The sequence below is a fragment of the Micropterus dolomieu genome, linkage group LG13 (assembly GCF_021292245.1).
Source record: "Micropterus dolomieu isolate WLL.071019.BEF.003 ecotype Adirondacks linkage group LG13, ASM2129224v1, whole genome shotgun sequence".
Taxonomy (NCBI): domain Eukaryota; kingdom Metazoa; phylum Chordata; class Actinopteri; order Centrarchiformes; family Centrarchidae; genus Micropterus; species Micropterus dolomieu.
The window spans coordinates 16152166-16173520 of NC_060162.1; the positions used below are offsets into that span (position 1 = coordinate 16152166).

At 38.0% G+C, this 21355-nt stretch overlaps 2 protein-coding genes across 2 annotated transcripts; both read right to left on the reverse strand.

Moving 5' to 3' along the window:
• Positions 1-2380: 2380 nt before the first annotated feature.
• On the reverse strand, positions 2381-3245 carry LOC123982132 (liver-expressed antimicrobial peptide 2). Its single transcript, XM_046067526.1, has 3 exons — positions 3101-3245; positions 2834-2973; positions 2381-2463 (listed from the first exon to the last, which is right to left on the reverse strand). Exons 1-3 carry the CDS (start codon positions 3164-3166, stop codon positions 2430-2432), a joined length of 240 nt encoding a protein of 79 aa, XP_045923482.1. The 5' UTR covers positions 3167-3245; the 3' UTR covers positions 2381-2429.
• A 2843-nt stretch (positions 3246-6088) lies between these two features.
• On the reverse strand, positions 6089-20929 carry scarb2c (scavenger receptor class B, member 2c). The gene is made up of 12 exons (XM_046067100.1): positions 20696-20929; positions 19979-20136; positions 18743-18887; positions 17840-18031; positions 17576-17667; positions 17064-17183; positions 12408-12586; positions 12120-12238; positions 10466-10539; positions 9544-9595; positions 7858-8010; positions 6089-7713 (listed from the first exon to the last, which is right to left on the reverse strand). Exons 1-12 carry the CDS (start codon positions 20816-20818, stop codon positions 7675-7677), a joined length of 1446 nt encoding a protein of 481 aa, XP_045923056.1. The 5' UTR covers positions 20819-20929; the 3' UTR covers positions 6089-7674.
• Between the last annotated feature and the right edge of the window lie 426 nt (positions 20930-21355).

The window sequence follows — 21355 nt, forward strand, 5'->3', positions numbered from 1 at the left end:
GGTCAAGGTTTTTTTAACAGTGGAGTTACTCAGCAATCACTTTATTGGGTACACCCGTTAACACAAATAGCTAATCAGATCTAGATCAGTATCTGTAGGGTCTGTGCAGACATCTGCATGCCTCCCGTTCTTTGTGACCGCATGGACTTGCACACCCACTACGCTACCAAGGCACCAACCAATCTACTGCACATGTGTAGAATGAGAATAATAAGTAGTAAATAAGTAAATAAATAATTAATACAAATGTGAATAAATAAAGAAGCAAATTAAAAGAGATATAGCAATTTATGTCTCATTGTATCATTTTAGGTAGGCTGAGTTTAAATAGCAAGGAAACAGGAGTGTGGACCCAAAATGCAGATAGTGGCGGGGTGGATGCAGTTCAAGACGGTTTATTAAGAAAAACAAAACAGGCTTACTTCTTAGCTCACGGTGAGTCCAAACAAAAGGGAAAATCCTACAAAGGCAGAATACTGTCCAAACACGGGTTAAATCCAACAAAAGGTCAAGGCAATCCAAACACAGGGAAGATCCAAAAATCCAGGGAAAGCGAGCACGAGACAGAACACTCAACATACGAAGATAACACCACAAGGACTGAACACAACTGAGGGCAATATATACAAGGACACACCACACACACACAGGCAGGCAGGGCAATCAATCACAGGTGAGACACATTAGGAATCAAGGTAGACAGGAAACAAAGTTAGACAAAAACACCAAAATTAGATAATAAAACAGGAAGTAACGCTACAGACAATACACAAGGATATATATAACTAAATACAACAGAGAACAAGGAAGCAATGATCAACTAATAAAACCTAAACAAGAACACAGAGGCAATGGGAAAAACAGAAATGTACATTTAACAAAATAACAGAAAAACACCACACATAAATCCAAGGTCGTGACAATGACTACATTTATTTTTTATGTATTTATGTTGCATTTAATAGGATGTTTATTGATTTATTGAAAATGTATTCATTTCAGGATTCATTTTCAGTTGTGGCAGACATAGTCCTCCATACGATTGGCCCTCAGTGGCGAAAATGAGCAGTTAGTGTTCATCTATTCATGCATCCATTTCCAAGAACAGTCTTACAATATGTACTGTGTGGCCCCCGACTATTATATACTGTAGGTACGCTTCATATATAATTCTATAATCCACATGGTCGTAATGCTGTTCCATCGAAAAAAGCATCCTCAGTAACCAAGAGTAAGAGTTTGTCTCCTTGTTAATAGCAAATGAGTGAAAGCTCCTTGAGGTCTTCTCTACCACTGAATGTCATACAGGAGCACTGGTGTCTTCCTCATCATTCAAAGTAGGCCACACTATCCACTTGCTTCCCTCTATTTGAGCTGCTCCACATCTGAGGGCCTCAAGGCCTGTTTGATGTGAACAAGGAGGTCTGAGAGCAGCCCTTCAACATGGAATATAATCCAGAGCTCATTGCATGTGAGCATACAGTATATACCAGCACGGGGAGAGGAAGCCTAACCAAGTCTGCAATGTTAAACCTGTATATGTACTGAACTGAGCCACAAACACTGGTATTGCAGTGGACAGATATCAGAGGTCATCCATCTTTTTAACAAGTCTGATCAGCTCTCCTCATCAACACAAGACATTACAGAGTTGACAGCAGCTTTAACATTTGTTCTCTCCAAACCCACCACGAAGAATTTGACTTATTAACACGGTCAAAAAATCCTCACAATTCCCAACTCTACTATAAATTCCAGGACCTTTGACACAGTCACTGTGTCATTTTTCACACGGAGGGAACATTTATGTATATTCATTTGAATTTCAACATTTTTTGTCCCGGAAGAGCTTTGGGTTGGTGAAGAGTTAAGAAGGAATCACAGGATTACATGGCCTTGGATGAATAAATACAGAAAAATAAATTGATTGAAAGAGCAGAAGGAACAGTGAGAAAATTTTTTATTTGTTCTGAACCTGTTGACAAATACAATTTGAGCGATAAAACCTCTTAAAAATATTTAAAGTATATTTTAATATTTACATAGTTTACATTATGTACAAATAAATATATATTAATAACATGAACCAATAAACTCAGAGCACCTCACAAACATTTCATGAACATTTATATTTTCTAATTAAAAACATGTGTTATAGTCAATAGTAAATATCACTATAGATAGAGATATTGACTGTTCATGTATACAGCATTTATGGCTTTGTTTTGCCTCAGTGCAGTGCCAGATCAGATTACTTTAACTGAATTTGTAAGTCTGATAAACGGCCAGCAGGTCTTCAATTCAGACCAGAATATCAGAGCTGTCATTTCATGCAGCGTTCGTTTTGAGACAGGTCGCTTTGGTCCATAAGGAAGATGTTTGTTGTGTAGAGAGTCACCCTGAGGGAGTTACGTTTGTGTATCCCTTTGTCAGACGGATTTCCAGAAGGAACAGATATTTCTCCTGTGAAGATAAGGAGCAACTTTATTGCAATGTCATTACTTTCTGACTTTGTCCACAGCATGCAACATGCATGTGGAAAAAAAACTCACTAACTACACAAACACAATGCAGCAATATTATTTCAAATAGTCTGTGAAAACTACATAAAGGAACATTATGTCTATTTCATATCATGTATTGTCATTTAAAGCACACATCTGGTTTCACATTTATGACAAAACATTACAGATTTTAATGTCAAAAGCCCCTAAAGTAATAGGTGATACCTATCAGAAACACAATCAGACTGTTTTCTGTGAATGTAGGCTGATGTGTTTGATAATATTTCTGATGAATTAGGTTTCAAGATCTCTGAGCAGCTTTGCTGTACCTGCAGTATTTTGTGCCACACTCTAAGTCATCCCTGCAGCCGGCACCCACAGGCTTCATGCTGTTCCAGCGCCACAGAAGTGACCGTTTGGTCCGCTGGAGCAAACCTTTCCAGTCTTCAGGTACAGGCAGTGAATCAACCTGTAGAGGCAAATATAAGACTGTGATTGACTGACTGATCAAAAAGCCATGCTGTTCTCTATTAGCACAAAGGAAACTCTCAGGACATGAACAGTACCTGGTAATTGTTAACTGATAACTAACTTACCTGAATGGTGCAGATCAGAGACAGAAAAATGGAAAGCACAATGATTTTTTCCTGAAGAGTCCTCATTCTGTTTGCAGATCCAGACCAAGAGAGAAGCTGTTCTGTGCGTTATCTCGTGCCACCTGTATTAAAGGCTTTAATTGGGACAGGGAGGAGCTACTTTTTGACAGATATTAAAGATTAATTTTCCAATTTGTTACTTGACTAATGACTAATGAGTAAGGCTGACCTCAAGTCATAGCCAACAATGCAAACTTCTTTGGACAGTGGTACTTATCAGTTTTATAATGATGATCGAAGTCTGTCTGCAGGGAGCCAAAGTACACTTTAACCCAGTAGGTAAATTCCACGTCAGAGGTACTTCAGTGAAACCTTAACATGTGTCATAGAGTGTAGAAATCTCTCCATCCACCCATTTACTTCAACCCTGTAGTCTCCAGCTCGGATCTGACCCCAGGACCTCCATGCTGAGATACCACTGAAGATACATGCATGTTCTTCTCGTGAAGGCTGGAGGTCCTCAGATAGCTTAATTTCTCAGAATGGATGAGGATTTCTGGTCTCCTCTGTGAAGATGCTTCTGGTGGGGGCTGTGCTCTAAGGGCAGTTTCAAAAAAATGTCCGTGTATCAACATATATGGATGGATAAAATCTACTAGAAACAGACATAAATGAAAAGAAAGTTAGGTGGAGCTTCCTGTCCTTCTCTTCCTGTCTTTTTCAAAAAACACACAGACTCATTCATATCTCCCTTTGAATAATAATATACTATTATTATACTACTGACATTTTACTGCAATCAGATGAATTTAATAGGAAAAACACAGAGCTGTGAGCATTTGATGTGACTCAAGAGCCAGTCACACAGACCCAGCTGAAATACAGGCAGCCAGTACTAGTTTGCAGTTCCAGGATTAATTGCCAGTCTTTATACTAAGCTACGCTGACCACCTCCTGGCTTTGACTTGTTATGTAGCATAACTTGCAGGCATGAGAGTGGCATCAAAATTTTCATCTGTCTGCAAGGAAGCAAATAGGCTTATTTCACAAAACAATTCTCCTATTTAACAAACTCCTATTTTGAGCCTTAAACATGGAGCAGAATGACCATAACTTGCATTTATTAATTTTTAAACAATTTCATCCTCAAAGTTTGTCCTACACAGGAATGGAAATGGGTAAACACAACTTTGAAAGTACTAGTGGTATTAAAAATGTAGGTATGACTCTTATAGGCCAGCAGCATCAACCCAAATCTGTGAACCCTAATCATAATAATCATGAGTGCATAAGTGCAAATGTAACTTGAGGCAGCTTTGATTGGGGTTAACCACAAGCAAAAAGTTTTGAAAAAGCTCCTCATCTCTGTTTGAGGCTAGTGAGGCTACATTAATCACTACTAGCATGACACATCTCCCATACATCTCAGACCGAATGGCAATCTGTCCAGCTGCATTATGGGTAATGTAGAATGCATGGAATAAGAAAGAAATCTCTTGTTCTGTTGCATTGATTTTTATCCTTAAAAAAAACTGTATACCGGTGGAGTAATTTCAGTGTCCCTTAAAATATGCTAATAAAAATCAACATTTCAAAAAGTTTCCTGTAGTTACAGATCAGACCTGAACAACGGTCAGGAGGAATTTTGGACCATTCCTCTTTACAAAACTGTTTCAGTTCACAATATTCTTGGGATGTTTGAATCTCTCGGACTGGCCCACTCCAGAAGGCATATTTTCTTCTGCTGAAGTCATTTTGTTGTTCATTTACTTCTGTGGTTTAGGTCATTCTCCTGTTGCATCACCCATGTTCTGTTGAACTACCGTTGGTGGGCAGATGGGCTTACATTCTCCTGCAAAATTTCTTGATAAACCTTGGAATTAATTTTTCTGTTGATGATAGAAACCCTTCCAGGCCCTGAGGCAGCAAAGCCCCAGACCATGACCCCCTCCACCATACTTCACAGTTTGGATGAAGTTTTGATGCGCTGTACCTTTTTTCTTACACACCTAGGGTTGTGTGTTCCTTCAAAACAACTGAACTTTGATTTCATTTGTCCACAGGATATTTTGCCAGTACTGCTGAGGAACATCCAGGTGCTCTTTCCCAAACTTCAGATATAACAATATTGTTTTTTTGTTTTTTTTTGGTCAGCAGTGGCTTCCTCTGTGGTGTCCTCCCATGAACTCTATTTTTGATTAGTGTTATTGTAGAGTCATCAACAGAGATGTGGGCATGTTCCAGAGATTTCTGTAAGCCTTTAGTTGACACTCTAGGACTCTTCTTAACCTCACTGAGCATTCTGTGCTGTGCTTGTGCAGTCATCTTTGCAGGATGGCCACTACTAGGGAGAGTAGTAACAGAGTTTAACTTTCTCCATTTATAGACAATATAATGAGAATAGCTAAATTAAAATTGATGTGTTTTTACAGGGCAGGGCAGTTCCAACCAACACCTCTAATCTCATCTCATTGACTCCATGTTTGCAGACTACTGACTCCATTTAGCTTTTGGAGAAGTCATTATTCTAGGGGTTCACATACTTTTTCCACCCTACACTTTGAATGTTTACATGGTATGTTACAAAAAAACATATAATTGTGTGTGTGGTTTTTTTAGCCAACTGTGTCTATTGTTATGTGTTTGTGTTTGTATGTATTTTATGATGAATTTATGCAGAAATCCAGATAACTCCAAAGTGTACACATACTTTCCCCTGCAACTGTATATGGCAGATTTAGGTTAGGTGTTCTTTCAAAATACTAAAGTGCTCTCTACAACTACTAGCTATAATTACAAAAGTTTTAATACCACCTTTCAACATCTGCAAATGATAAATTAGTCAGACCAACCCCTGAAGCTCATCATAAGAGAATTCATGATTTACTGATGACCTCTACACAAAAAGGAAAAAGTGAAGTAAGTGATAGTGCACTTTATCAAATCATTGTTCGATGTGTAATGGAAGAAATACAAACACGCCTTTGGTGAATATGAAGCAGGTTTATTGAATTTGTAAATGAAAAGATACTGTGTAAATTGTTAGATATGTGACCTATTGAGAGTACGTAAACAGTCATTACAAATTGATTTTACTGTATGTATTGTAATGTAAACAAATTACTTTTACATATAAAATAAAGACAACAAAAACACAAGACAACCTGTCAGTGATGTGAGTGAAACAGTGGTTATTCAAATTACATTATTCAAACAAAAGTGACTATTATAGTGACATTCTGTGTAGTGTTGGACATAAAATCAATTTCATTTTAAGAACAGGTCAGCTCTAGCCCAATAAAAAAAACATGTTTTTAAATAAAGTCACAATAATGCTGATAACGCTGTTTCGAAGTGCAGACTTTAACCATGAGAACACGGACAACTCCTAGTGGTTGAAAGGCAAAACCTTTTTTTTGTATTTCAGCAAACATTTATCAGTAGTAGTGGCATGATCTTGTTCATCCACTGATTTTAGCATGATATCAGTAGAAATTCAATGAATGAATGAGGGGAAAGAAAACAGCCTTCACACCATCATGAGGCAAGACATCATACACCGCACCAGGAAAAAGCTTTGACTACTGCTGAAGTAATACTATTTGGATGTTATTCCACATTATACTAATGAGATGTATTGTGAGTAACAGGATTTCCACTGAAGGCTACGACACAGTACGTGGTTTTAAAAGGAAGCTGATCCGGTTCACTACAGAATCAGAGCTCCAGCCAGCCCAAGAGACTGAAAGGAAAGTCTGAACAAAAACCATCAAATGTTCTCACAAGACGCAACTCCTTAGACATTAAAATTACATGAGAAACGTTTTCTGACATTTAAGGAAACATAAATAATATTCATCACATTAAAATTAAAGCATTATGCCAGCAGTTGCACACCTTGACTTTGTTATTCACTTTGCAACAATTCAGAAATGTCAAATGATGTTACAAAATTATTAAAAAGCATTTCTCTCTTGCAAAAGCTGCGTAAGCCTCCTTACTAACGCCTCAACAATCTCTCCAGATCGTATTGGCCCACTTTTAAAAACACATGCTGACAGTATTCTTTTGTCACTATTTCAGTTCTGTAGTCATTAATCATTTGGATACAAACACAAACACACAAAAAATATGGACTGTGTTCAAATACTTAAGAGTGACACTTAAGAGTATTTAACTTAAATCCCCGGAGGTTAGTTCACTTCAATTCTGGCTCTCCAGACAATTCAAATTCAGATTTGGTAGTATTCAAATCATGTTGTTTCTATCCAAAATCCTATATTAAGAAGTAAAAAGCAAAATAGATTCAATTTAAGAATTCATTTTTTTAAAAATGGGGATTTTAGCATCATTTCTAGACTTGAAAGGAAGACATTAACCCCAACTCTGTAAAGAGTCCTCTCCACTTTGTTTCCTAAAACTTTAGATAAAAAAAAACAGATTAAAAGGTGGAAAGGTTATCAATGGAAACGGTTACTTGGGGATTAATGGTAAATACTGCAGATCCATTGAAGCCTTGAAATATTGAATTATACTGCAAACATGGCAATTCTCCTTTCACATCCTGTTTGGTGCTATGACGAGAGCAGGGGCTGTCGTTCACCAGCAGTGCTCTGGAAAATGAAACCAGACACAAAAATGTTACCTTAAGACAATGAAAAATATGCCTATGAATTGACACAGTTACATAAATATTTTTAATGTACAATCATACATATTTAACTTTGTACTCAAACTCAAATTAAATAGGCATTCACCTCAGGCACCTTCTGTCGACACATCAGGAACATGAAGACTCCTCCCAGGACGATTCCTAGACCAATCAGCATGAACGGAATGTTCACCACGACATTCTCCTTGACACCAATCGCCTTCAGCTTCAGGACTGATGAGTCGTCGATGACAACGCTCTGAGAAGACGGCAGGAGGGCAAGATTAGAGTTCAGCGTAACATAAACACGCTGCCCGTTAGTGGTGTTACACGGACATACACCACGTAAACACTACACCCATCATCACTTTAAAAAAACAAAAAAACCCCATTTAGTTCATTTTTACTCATCAGCGCCTACGCTTATCAAACAAATTATAATTATAAGCTAAAAGTGTCTGCTCCATACAGCAGCAGCAACAGAGTAACAGGAGCATAGACAGAATATGAAGATTGACGATGTGTCTGCACTGTACAAAATGAAGCTAAAACATCGGAATACGAGCGCTGCCAACTTGCGCTGGTGACATAATTTGGAGCCAGAGTTTGCGCAGTAATGATCAGAGTTGGTCCGTGGTCTTGAGGTCCCACACATGCACCTAACCCCCTTTTTGCAGCATCAACTAACTAATTAAAACCTATCTGATGAAGGTGGCAGCATCTGGAGGCCAAACCTCTAATCTACACACACACTGTGCGGTTTTAAGATTGCAACCAGGTGTGTGCTTGAAATCATGAGCAAGCAAACCCCATCACGTGGAGACAGATTCCCCGGAGACTGCTTCACACAACATGCTAGAAACTAGCTAGCAAACTCCCACTGCAACATTATACTGATATTTTTATTAGCTTGAGGTTGAACTTATCCATACTCGTTGAGGTGGAGTCTATGTTGTGCTGGGAGCCAGTTGTTTTGTGGTGTTAATGGCCTGCATTTCATTAGCTGCGGTGTTGTCACTGTAGTCAGAAAGAGACTCGGGAGCGAGCATGCAGCTAAATCCCGAACCGATACCTTCACATAAGAAGCAATATAGTGGCTGTTCCAAGCAACAAAGAAAACAGGCATGTGGTCCATTTCTAAGTGAGGCTATAGCCCACTGACAAATAGCCAGTAAAAAATGTAGTAATAATAATAAAAAATTTAATTGAAAAGCTACAAGTAGCCCCTTTAAATATCACAATTAGGCAATCAGTCAAATTATGTTGACCTTTCTTTGCTTTCATACTAGTTAGGTGTTTTCATAAGAGTGTGTGCTTCACATTAGCCGCTACTTACAAACTGTCAACTATCCAAAAAGTTTTATTCTCACATCTACAGTGTGTCTGATAAGACACAACAGCAATTAATTCCCAGCTAATCTAAACAATTTCAACATTATTATTATTGTTTACAGAATAAATGCATTTTGATGTGGGACAACTAGTGTAATGTTTAAAATGTGAAATTCAGCAATGAGATGTGTCCCTTCAAAAACATGTTAATGATGCAGACATCATCACATGATATTAAGTGTCATTCCATAACACAGACACCGTTTGTGACAGACAGATGGAGGAACCAAGTGTGGAAAAGGTCAATGAAACTAGGGTCAATGAAGAATATGCGTATTTTGATTTGATTTGGATTACGGGTGGTGTGTTTAGTCTATCATAAAACTGTGTGTGTGTGTGTGTGTGTGTGTGTGTGTGTGTGTGTGTGTGTGTGTGTGTGTGTGTGTGTGTGTGTGTGTACCTCATTGAGATAAACCACAGGAAAGACCACTGTCCTCATGTTTCCTGTTTGACTGAAAGAAAAATGTAATTATTCACAATGTCTTACCTACTATCATAATAATGCATTTCATGGTCCTTATTAGTAATCTGCACATTCGCCTTTAAATTAATAAATAAATGCCAAAAAGACAAGTCTGCGAACGACTAAATCTTTCTGGGCATCCTGTTCACTATGTACATATATAGTGTACATTTAGTTTGTCTACCAATAGTTTAACAACATGTACATCTGTTCTTTGTCTGGACTCAAGACTATTATCGCCGTTTGTTCCTTCAGATACAAAATAGATGCATAACAACTGAGCCATGAATGGCCAAAAGTCCATTCAAAATGATGATGGTGGCATAACCACTTTACACTTATCTTACTGGCAACCCTTCCTAGACTGAGGTAGTCATACAGCTAGGACAACTTCATCAAAGCCCATAGGGCAGTGAGGTTTATGACAAAAGGTGCAGCACTCAGTGTCAGCGTCCATCATTTGGGGCCCTACCCAACCCTGTGGTAGGACTGGTTGGCTGGACAACATGACTAATGAGGAATCACCTAATTTTAGAAAAAATGTGATACATTAAACCATATTTATTTACAGTAGATAGCTTAATCTTTCATGTGCTGCTGGTTAGAGTATTCTTATATAAATTATTCCAGAGAAATATGGCAGAAGGAAAAGTGCGGCAACCAACTCCAGCCTCCCCTTCACAGGAGAAGGTATTCATGTTTTTTTGAATGGCCAGGATAACATATATCTAATAGTTATTTACAAGAATTTGTCTGTCACTGTAAACAGAGACTCCAGTCTGCTCTGTAGTTCAGACACTTCACATAACAATGGCAGTATCTTCACTACAGAGATGGATGGAAGCGATGAGTTGATTACCTGAAGGTGGGGATTTTCTCAACAAACACGTTGACCTGGAGTCGCTTTGCTGCTTGCAGGATGATTCCTGTAAGCTGCAAAACAGAATTAAACTTTTTTTGGGAACCCGTGGTTTGAGGGAAACACATCTGACATTGGCAGGACACATCTGTCACTCCTGATGTTTGAACATCACCACCAATACCACATGTGGTCGAGACACTATGTATTATGTCCAAGATCTTTATGATATTGTAATATTTTATACTTTATGATACGAGAGCTAATACACTAGCCTACACATACCATCTATACACACACACACTAGTGAATTTTGCAACAGAGATGTATCAGAGTACATCTTTATTATAGGCAGCCCAAGTGAAAATCACAGCCCTGAAGGTGGCAGTGAAGGCAGTTTGCTCCACCCATGAAGTTGCACAGGGCACTCCAACCCAGCATTTATGACAGAAGGCGCAGGACTTTGACCAAACTCAATAATCTCATGCAGTGGCACAAATTACAGTAGAGGAGGGAGGATGAAACAGACAAAACAGTAGCTTGTTTACTGGTTTCCAAATTGATTTCAACGTATAAAGCCACCACCTTACACACTGGTGTTAAAGTGTACGTGACTAAAATGAAAGAGTGTGTGTCACATTTGCATGCTGGGTTAGGCAAAGGTTCTTGTCAACATAGTTTTTAATAAATGACAATAACCTCAAGACTCAAACAGAGCTCTGTCTAATAAATAGACTTTAATTTATTTATGTCTTCAACTGTCTGTCTTTGTAGTCCATCTGATTTTTATTTACTTATTCTTATTACTTATTCATTTCTCAAATGTACTACATTATAGTAATAGTAACCCCACTTCCAAATTGCCCTAACTCAAAGTATAAGGCTGAACAACAAATCTCCAGCGACATATTGTGCTCCTGAAAGTGTCTGCTTCCCTTTATCAAGGATTTACTACAGGCTCAGCCAGGTTATTACAGTATTTCACATGATAAGAGCTGTTAGAGCTTATCTTTGGTGACAGCTCCGTTCCATGTACTGCTTTAATTTTTAACCATTGTAAAAAAAGAAAAAAACTTGCTGTTTTGTGGGTAACAAAGCTGAGAAAGTTCACCATCTAGTGGTAAACGTGAATATCACTGTCACCAACATTTTCTACATGGAAAAAATTAACATGTGAGTATAATGTAGAGAAAGGCTCAACAAATGAGTCCCCCTTTGCTCAGAAACGTGTTGCTTATCGTTTCTTAACGTGGATGTTTGACCTTCACTGTGCAGAATGACGTATGTGCACAGTCTAACACTAGAAGGCTGTTTTCCCATTCATCTGCTAAAGAGGGAAAGTTTGAAAGAGGGAAGTAGAAATTTGAACTCTTCCAGGTCACAAACACAGAGTGGTCTTTTCAGTGATGTAAGAGACATCTTATTCCAGCAGTTCAACTTTTAAAATGCTAAACACATTCCCATATTCTTAGATTGTGGATTTTTCAATGTGTGAGAAAGATAGATGTAACATTAAGAATCTTTAACTAGCTCATTTAATTTTTTTGAGGGCAAAAAAATATCAGATACAAATTATTATTCCAAGTAAAGTATTTTCGTATGTCTTAAAACATGTCTGGGGATGTTCTTTAAGAATTAAAGTTGTAATTCCTACCGGATTGATATCAATCAAAGTCTGGTGCTGCTCCTTGTTAGGCCTCATGCCAAATACATCCTGAACAAATTTCTCATCTGCCTGGTAGAAGTGTGGCGAGGACATTATGATGGGAGCTCCTGATCACGCAAAAAAAGATTCAGTTAGAATAACGTTATGAAAGATATTCAGCAGAGCAGATTCAAAAAAACAACAGTTCTGATGAAGATCCAGGACTGAAACAGCTTCCCATGTGACAGGATGATACCTTTTTTTGTGTGTTTTTCTATCCAGACCAGCTGTTCTCACCTTGTTTACATGTGCTGACATTCAGAAGGCCAGAGCCCAGGCAATTTCCAGCAGGGACACAGAAGCCCGCGTTGGCTGGGTTCACGGTCATATTAGCAAACACCTTGCTAGGGGGACTGAAGCGATACCCAGGGATCCCCTTCACTGTCACGTCCTCCTCATACTTGGCGTACAGAGACCTTGGAAACAGAGTCAGATGCAGGTTAATCTTTGCAGGCCCAAATGAATTCTGTAAAGCTGAAAGTGCAACAAAAAGGGTTTGCATAAATGTTGCACATGAGCTCTGTGGTAAGCTGATTTAGGGAAAACCTGGAAAAAACAGGTTTAAAAGTGTCTAAAAGGTTCTGCTGGTCTTTGACAGGCTACTGCCTCATGAACCTTGGCTGCCTTTCCACAATCTCAGTCAGCCGTGAATTGAAATCCACATGCTGCACTATCAGTTCTGATTTCAAAGAGAGCTGATATTAGTTGTTTAAAGCAGCACTAAATACAGTAGGTAGTAAGCTAACAGTGAGCCTTTTCCAAGAGGCCAACACTGGCCAGCAAAGCAAACAGCCGGGCTAAATTGGTATCATTAATCCCATTACCAGACATGAATAATGCTGTGGAAAAAAGCTTAGGAAGACATTCTTAGGACGACTGAGGGGAGAGTCAGTTCACTAACCAACTCAAGCCGGTCAGGTAAGACCAGAAAACTGACGGCTCACTTACAGAGGAAGCAGAAAACCATCCTTTGTCGCTTTATGGTCAACTGTGCTCAACAGAAATGAATGACAAAATTCAATGAAGTGTCCAAAGCTGTTGTTGAACATGAGCACATCCATACGATTTGGAAATACTAATGGCTACAACAACACATAAAATATATATACTGTATATAAAGATGTTAGTTCATGCCCAATTACCTTCGTGGATACGTTTGATCTGACTGCAATCATTTTGTATAATTGTTAGATTCCACAGTCAAAGGAAGTTTTGCAGTTTTGCAATTATTTACATGTTTATATTTAATCATATGTGATTCTATTCTTAATACATTATGTTTAATTCAGGTCTACTAAAAATTACAATTACATTTTTTTTGTTTGTTACCTGTAATGCGAAATGAAGAAATACACACATCCCTTTCAGCACTGACTGCCGACACTCAACAACACTAGTTCAGGGCTATGAGTAGCTGCAGGTGCACAGTGGAGCTTCACAGTTTTCCAACTGTGTTGTGGACTTTTGGAATATACAGATACAAAGAGGCCTTTTGTGTTGAAATGGGATGAGGCAAATCAACTTTCAACCTAAGCAAAAGGTACAATAATGAATCAAAGTCCATGGCTATCTAGGCCAGTTGTTGAATTCTGTCACTTCCATTCAGCTTTTTGAATGAGATCATTTGCATAGAGCCCGACCGATATGGGATTTTTAAGTCCGATACCGATTTTAATATTTGAGGATTTTAAAATCCGATATATAGAAAATAGCCAATATATCACCCAAAATTATTTTTCAAAGATTATCCCTAACATTTGTTATATTGAGACTTCTCCAAGATACCATGACATAATACAGTTTAAAAATAAACTTTTATTGTTAGAAATAGAACTTTGAACAAAAGTACAAAAATATATATTAAAGTTTTGATAAATAAGAGTCAAATGTATAAAACTACAGAAAGCATTTTTAAAATATCTGATTTATTATAAATAATAGAGTACTACTACAAATGAACATTAAATTAAATATTGTATGTACTGTGGGGGGCAGCGAAACAGAAACAATAAAAAATACCAATATAGTACTACTACTGAAAATAATAATGAAACCATATATCATCTCTCATGTCATTGCTACCATAATAATGATAAACAGGGCTCTCCTACATAGGCAAATCATTTTGTCATGCAGTAGTTATTACCTTACATATAATCTGCCATGATGACTACTTTCTACATCTAGTTTATCACCTGCACTCTGTTAATTCCATCCAATGCTACAGAAACCATTTCCTAACAACCTTCTGGCTCTATGATACAGAGACACAGAGGAAATGCTGCCCTTGAATTAATCTATTACTACATGATTACATGTCTTCAACGAGGACCTGCAACTGTGTGTAAGATACTTGTTCAGCTCATGTTTATTCACAAGTCCCCTCTGGTTTAATAATTTCTGACACACCGACTGTAACTAGAGACTCTACAGTTTAATCGCTCATTAACGTTAGCGGTACTTCATTGATAAGCACGGCATTAGCTTTGTGGCAAATTTAGCAACAGGCAGCATTTGCTTCTATTGGTGATAATATTTAGAAGTAATAAATTAGAAAGAAATGAGAGGAGTGGTTGCTAGTACTGACCAAATGTTTCAGAAATAAATCTACAATCACGTCTGTCAGCAGCGTAGCCTCCTCCGTAACATTAAACACACTGCTGTGAGCCCGGAGAGGGCAATGAAAAACAGGATGGTTAGCAAGTCTGGTCTCTGAAGGCTATTTTTATTACTAATTAAGTTATATAATTGGCGTGACAAAAGACCAACTCACCGGGAACACTGAGTGTGAGGGCTACCAGGAGCTACTCACTGTAGCTCCGGCAGAGCTGGTTTTCTGACGATTTATGCTGCCTTGTCAAAAAATGCTACCTTAGCGCAATAAGTCTATTGAGTTACTCTGCCATATCGAAAAATGCTACCTTATGTGTTCCCATTTCCAGTCCCATAAAGGTATAACTCTCACAGTATTATGACATCTTCTGTTTTTTGATTACATTGTAACATCCTTTCAGGGGTAGCGTATTCTAATCGACTAATATCCCCTATCAAATAATGCTCCCACAACAGAATCATTTTATATTGCACCACTGCTCACTCCATGTGTGCTGTAAGGAGATAAGCAGTAGGTTCAAACCTTATATTATGCCATCTTTATTTAAGATTTCAGGGGTAGCGTATTCTGATAGACTAATAATTATTTTTTGTTTTGATATTGCTGACGACCAGCCACTGTCTCGATGGCATGTCCAACAGCAAGGTTGCACAGATTTATGGGCGTGGAAACAGACCACGCTTATGGGTCATGCGCATGCGTAGAACCACTAAGTAGCACATCTCGATTGTATGAATGCACCGATTGTTTGGTCACCGAAATTAATTTGCCAAAAATAGCAAAAAACTGCACTTTCGGTGTTCGGCCTAATAAGTCAAAAGACCTTTTACCGATCAATTACATTGACATGTCGGCAGGGTGGAAGCATTCCAAAGTGTCAGAGAAAGACGCAAAAATCGCTGTTTGCAGACACATCCACACCATCTGTGGCTGACTTCTTAGAAAAGGCAAAAAACGTTCTGACCGTCTTTGAGTGTTTCTGTCACTCATTTCTGAGAAGGCGATTAAGCTTGCCGCACCTAAACTTGGAGTGCACACATATTCAAGCGTTTATGGTAACTGAAATGGACCACTGCGAGCTGACAGGCAGGTTAGCGACTTTATCCTGTCAATTTCTCTCTTTACAAAGACAAGTGTTGCAGTATGAGAGTTCTACCTGAAGAGAGGCTGTGAAGCCTCCATGCTGCGTGATACGAGAACCACATACGACATTATTTATCAAATTGGTTCGGACTTGATGAATTTAGCGCGAGAATACACATGTGACAACGTCCAGTTTTCAAAATAAGCTGTCTGTACGGTATGGAAATAAGATTAATTGGATTATATTCACAGAAAGTATAAAACATATAACATGTGTACATTAAAAGTAAATGGACACATGTAATTTACTTTACCGGACCCTCTTGGGCCTCGGACCCACTCACCATAGTCTCTCCAAATCCTGTGAGAAACACTGAGTAAAAATCACATTTTGACTATTTAATTTATATAATGGTAAAAAAAAAAAAATATTGTATAATGTGAATGTACTTGATCGGCAAATTTTTTCATTATATTCTGTTTCGGCCAAGAATTTTCATTTGCGTGCATCCCTACTCAATAGGTATCATAAATCGACAGAACACCAGCTCTGAGCTCCGGTTGACTGTGATCGGCTGATGTTTTGTTCCACGGTGCTGCAGTGTTGTTAACAGAGGAGCTACAGCACGCCCTCTGGTGGGCAAACTATGCAACACTCCTGACATGAGGGATAGATCGGACTTTGTTTCTCTTTTTTAATAGTCATATATCGGCTGTTATAAACGCTGATGGAGATATATCTGTAAGTAGCTTACATCGGCCGACAATATCTGCAAAACGATAAACTGGTCGGGCCATAATAAAAATGTTTGGCTTTGTGTTTCCCTGTTGCATATTAATGTTTAAAAATAAAAACCAAACATCCTTCAACATTAATTAACTGTCTTCACTAAACTTTATCGTTACAATATGTAAGCCTACACGACACTGTTAGAACAAGCTATTTAAAATAAATCTATGTTCAGCAGAGCAAGAGGTGAAACACTGTTTCATAAAGTGCACGTGCAAATTATTTGAAGATTGACAGTCCTTTGCCAAAGACCGCATCGTTTCGATGAGCAGCCACTGAAATTAACATTGATTGAAATTGTTAATCGCATTTGTATGTATGTATGTATGTATGATTGTATATATATCTTCAAGTAACATTTCATGAGTGTGACAGACCTAGACGTATGTAGTCTTCGTCTACTCACCTGCAAAGATCGGAGATGAACATGTAGAGTGTCTCGTTCTTGGTGACGATTGGATGGAAAGACGCTCCATTGGTTCCATTGATCATGTTGCACTCATCAGATGTCCACCAATTCAGTGAACTGCATGAGTACACACAAAAAATAATATTATTAATGTATTTTCTTTTTTTATCAGTAATATATCATCTATGTATTTAAAAACCCAGGAGTTTCAGGCAATTTAAATGCACAGCACACAACCACTGAATATTTTTTTATGTGTCTATGTTTTTTAACGATTTCTTAGGCAAAAAATATGCTTTTAATCATCATATATAGTGTGGGCTTGTAATATATTAAAACCGAAAATCTTTGTAGGTCCGAAAAAAAACTTGGCTAAAGCTGCAGCTGCTGTTGCAAGTCCATTTAAATTGCATGTAATCAGTGATTTACACAGATTGGTTCTACAGAGCAGGAAGTCATTCTCATTCAGTCATTGTCGTTTTGTGCTGGAGGTGAGTGGAAACAATTACCTTTCACCGTTCCATGTATCCACTCTTGCAAAGTCCTTGGAGTTTTGCTGTCCAGTGAAAAACACATATTCACCGTCATTGGAAGCATTGTTCTGAAAGAAAAAAAAGGAATATTTTCAACTAACAGCTATCCAAAAAACAAAACACAGACTCTTTACAATAATCAGAAACTTTGGATTTGATGTAATGTTTCTGTTTTTATGAATAAACACACTTCAGTCTGTACAAAGTACACAATAACATATTCCTAAGCTTAAATAAGACCTTGTAGAAGAGACCGAAAACATCATCCAGATCAGGTTGTACAACTCTGAGGGCTTTGAGCAGGCCGTCTTCATATCCCCACAGCAGCTCCCCCACTGTGCGGGTGGTGAACAGGCGTTCACCTGTGCCCCTCATGTAGGCAGAGATCACATTGGCCACAACAGAGTGATCCTTGAATTTCTCCATCACTGTCTACCAGGAAAAATAAGGGAAGCACTAAATTGTATAAGTTCTATAAAGAAGACTAGGTAATAGAATTAATCATTAACTAATTAAAATGTAAAAAAAAAACAAATAAAAAACCCACACACACAGTATAGGGTAGTTTTTGTAACAGTAAAAGGAAATCACGTCTAATAAAGCAAAATAAATATTAACGCTGGAGAGTACAGAATAGGATTACTAGATAAAACCGACTCAATTACATGTACTAAACTTTAAAGGGTACAATTTCTGTGCCAAGTAAAGTTTAATTGTTATCAGCGGAAGATAGGAAAAAAAAGAGACAAAACATGAATCATTTGAATAACACACAATATAAATGTAACAACACTTTTTAGACAATCCCTTTATTCTTTTGTGGATACCAAAATCATCTCATAACCTTTAGGGGAGGCAAAACGCCTACTTATGTTATAAATAGCTATTATGTTGTGTGTTGTTACTCCATGGCATGAAGTACTTCTTATTTGATTAACAAGTACTTGTTGTTCCATAGAAAACATATTCATTTATTGATCTTTGACCTTAAAAGGATTACTTAAAATATTAATAAAACACAACATCCTTGTCTGTATGTTGCTGCCCAATAAAATAAATAAATTAAGTGAAATAAAGTGAAAATAACACTACTGTGACTCAATGGTGTATTTTCAAACAACTTCGTAGATTTCGGAAGCTCACCATTGCAGGGATGTTGACTGTCCTGATGAGGTCACTCTCTGGACCTCGGGACATGTTAAGCTGGAATATGTAAGTCTTAGTGTTGACAGCTGTTACTTTAGTGCCATTATCTTGGAAGTGTACTTGCTCCATAGGCCGGTACTCTCTATGTAGAAAAAAACAGAAGAACTGGGTTAAGGTTGAAAGAAGTTAGCTGTGTGATAGTTCCTTGAAAAAAAATCTTAAAAATGTTTGTTCGGGATGGCCTTATATCGCTATTTTTCTAGATATAGTATCAAGCCCCATTCACAACAATAACAAAATGTTGCATTAGCAACATATAATACACAAAATTAGGAATGGTATGATTCATCACCTTTTACAACAAACAAGGATCTCACATTAACTATACATGCAGTATCAGCACCTCAGACTGCAGAGAATTGGAAGTTCTGTATTAAAAATCATAAACATATATGTATATATACACATTTTTTCAGCATAAATGTAAAAAGTTCAGAAGTGAGTAATAATGGCTGCATGAGGTGACTAAAACTGGCAGAGTTTAACTGATCAGTGGTTCAGAGTAGAACATGTGTTACTGTTGCTCAATGCCAAAAAACATAAGAAACCCATCTCAGGTGTGTGGTACGAAATCTACCAAAGTTGGGTTTATACAATAATATGAACTTCAAGATTCTACACACATGTAAATGGACGACAGGGGTATTTTAACTATTGGATTGGCAAATGAAAACTTGTGCCACCGTTACAGTATGTTAAGGAGCTGCCTGCTGGCACAGTAGAATTCTTATTGGCAGATAAGAGGGAGGTAAAAATAGATGTAACTCAGCGATGCAGTTCTGATTTCTCAGCGAGACAAATTGGCAGCTGTACAAAGCTACTGTGTCTGTCATTGCTGAGAGTGAAGAGGCAAGCTGCCTCAAGCTAGCCAGAGACAAGGCAGCACTATGATCTCTCTGCTTCTGCATTCTGTCTTTTTTGAAAAGACAATACTTTAGTGATGGAAGAAACATATTGTCCCCTATTTACAGTATATACTTTGTCTTACTGCAAAATGGAACAAAATGCAAAAAAACATTCTGAGTGATACCATTTGCACTGTTGGGTCCTGTTTTTCCTCTTGTTTCAGTTAACCCTAACCCTAACCTAGTCATCAGCTTTGTGGCACCTTTATACCTTAAGTGATGACAGAAAATGTTTCCATAGCAAGTCGTTCTCCTATTCCTCTCTCACCTATATGTATATGGTCCAATCTCCACCACCGCGGGCCTGTCCCCATCCAGCACCTCCAGGGGATTGGTCAGATTAAAGAAGTAAAACTGCATGTAAATCGGGGCTGGTGGATTCTCCCAGGCCTCAAACGCCTCTGTGCCATTCTCCAAAACTATTTCCTATGTGGGACAAGGGGCAGTGGGTTACTTGTCCTGCAGAGTTGAGAAAAACGACTTCAGACAAACAGTTAGTCTGCTGCTGACTAATCTATCATCGAATCATGTGACAAAATCAGCCGCTGCACAAATCTACTGAATGTGGTGAAATCCTCGGGTTACATACAAGGACATATAATTTTTTTCACATTAAACTAACGTTAGGCTAATTAGCTGAGGACATCACGAAGCAGGGAGAGTCTAATTTCTAATTTAGTGAGTCGGTTGAAATAATATTCCCAAATGTGACTCATTAGTATAACATTCACCTTCACCTTCGTCAGCTAAAGGCCTTAACGTTACTTAAAGCTGTCCAGCAAACATTTTCATTATGAAACTCAGCGGCGAAATCCAAACAACTTTGCTGTTTTGTCAAAGCACGCTAGCTGACATTTACTGTCACCAATACAGTTTATGAACTAACGTTAGCTTATTAGCGACCAATACAGTTTATGGTCTAACGTTATTAGCTACCAGCTAACGATAGCTATTGTAAAACATTAGGCTGAATAAGAATGCTCACCTTTTTAACCTCTGACTGTACGAAATTTGGAAACACGTTAGACAACACCAAAGAAATACCCGCGATCAAAGTCAGCATGGAAAAAAGTCCGACACTGTAAATACAACAGGATTTCAGTTGCATGATGAAACAGCAGCCTGATATCTGATAATTTATTAATCTGATAACAGCAGTTGTGACATTAGCTACTGTGTCTACGCTGTTTGTTTTGTTTTCATCGACCAGGAACTTGCTCGACGGCACAAAGACACACATCCGGAATGAAATAGTGGCATACAAACACTTCCGCTTTCCCTCGAGAGTCGACGGCTTCCTGGAGCATGCAGCCGTGACGAATACACCACAGTGATATATTTAGAGTAGCCAAATTAGTGTAAGTTGTAATTTATTATGCTAAAATGTGACTATGCTCTAACGCTCACCAGATGTGGGCAGAATAATATTTTTCCACATTAGCTGGACGTTGAAGGTCAAATGCAGGGAAAATATCTGTCTTGCAGATAACAACTCTTCGTTTTAATCACATGGGCGTAACGTCATTAATGAAACAGCCCTTTGTGGACCATTTTGTTACAAACAGACACTATTGATTTGCGTATACTGTGTAGTTATGTAGTATTTACGTGTGAGATACATCACTGGCTTTAATTCATTTGTCGA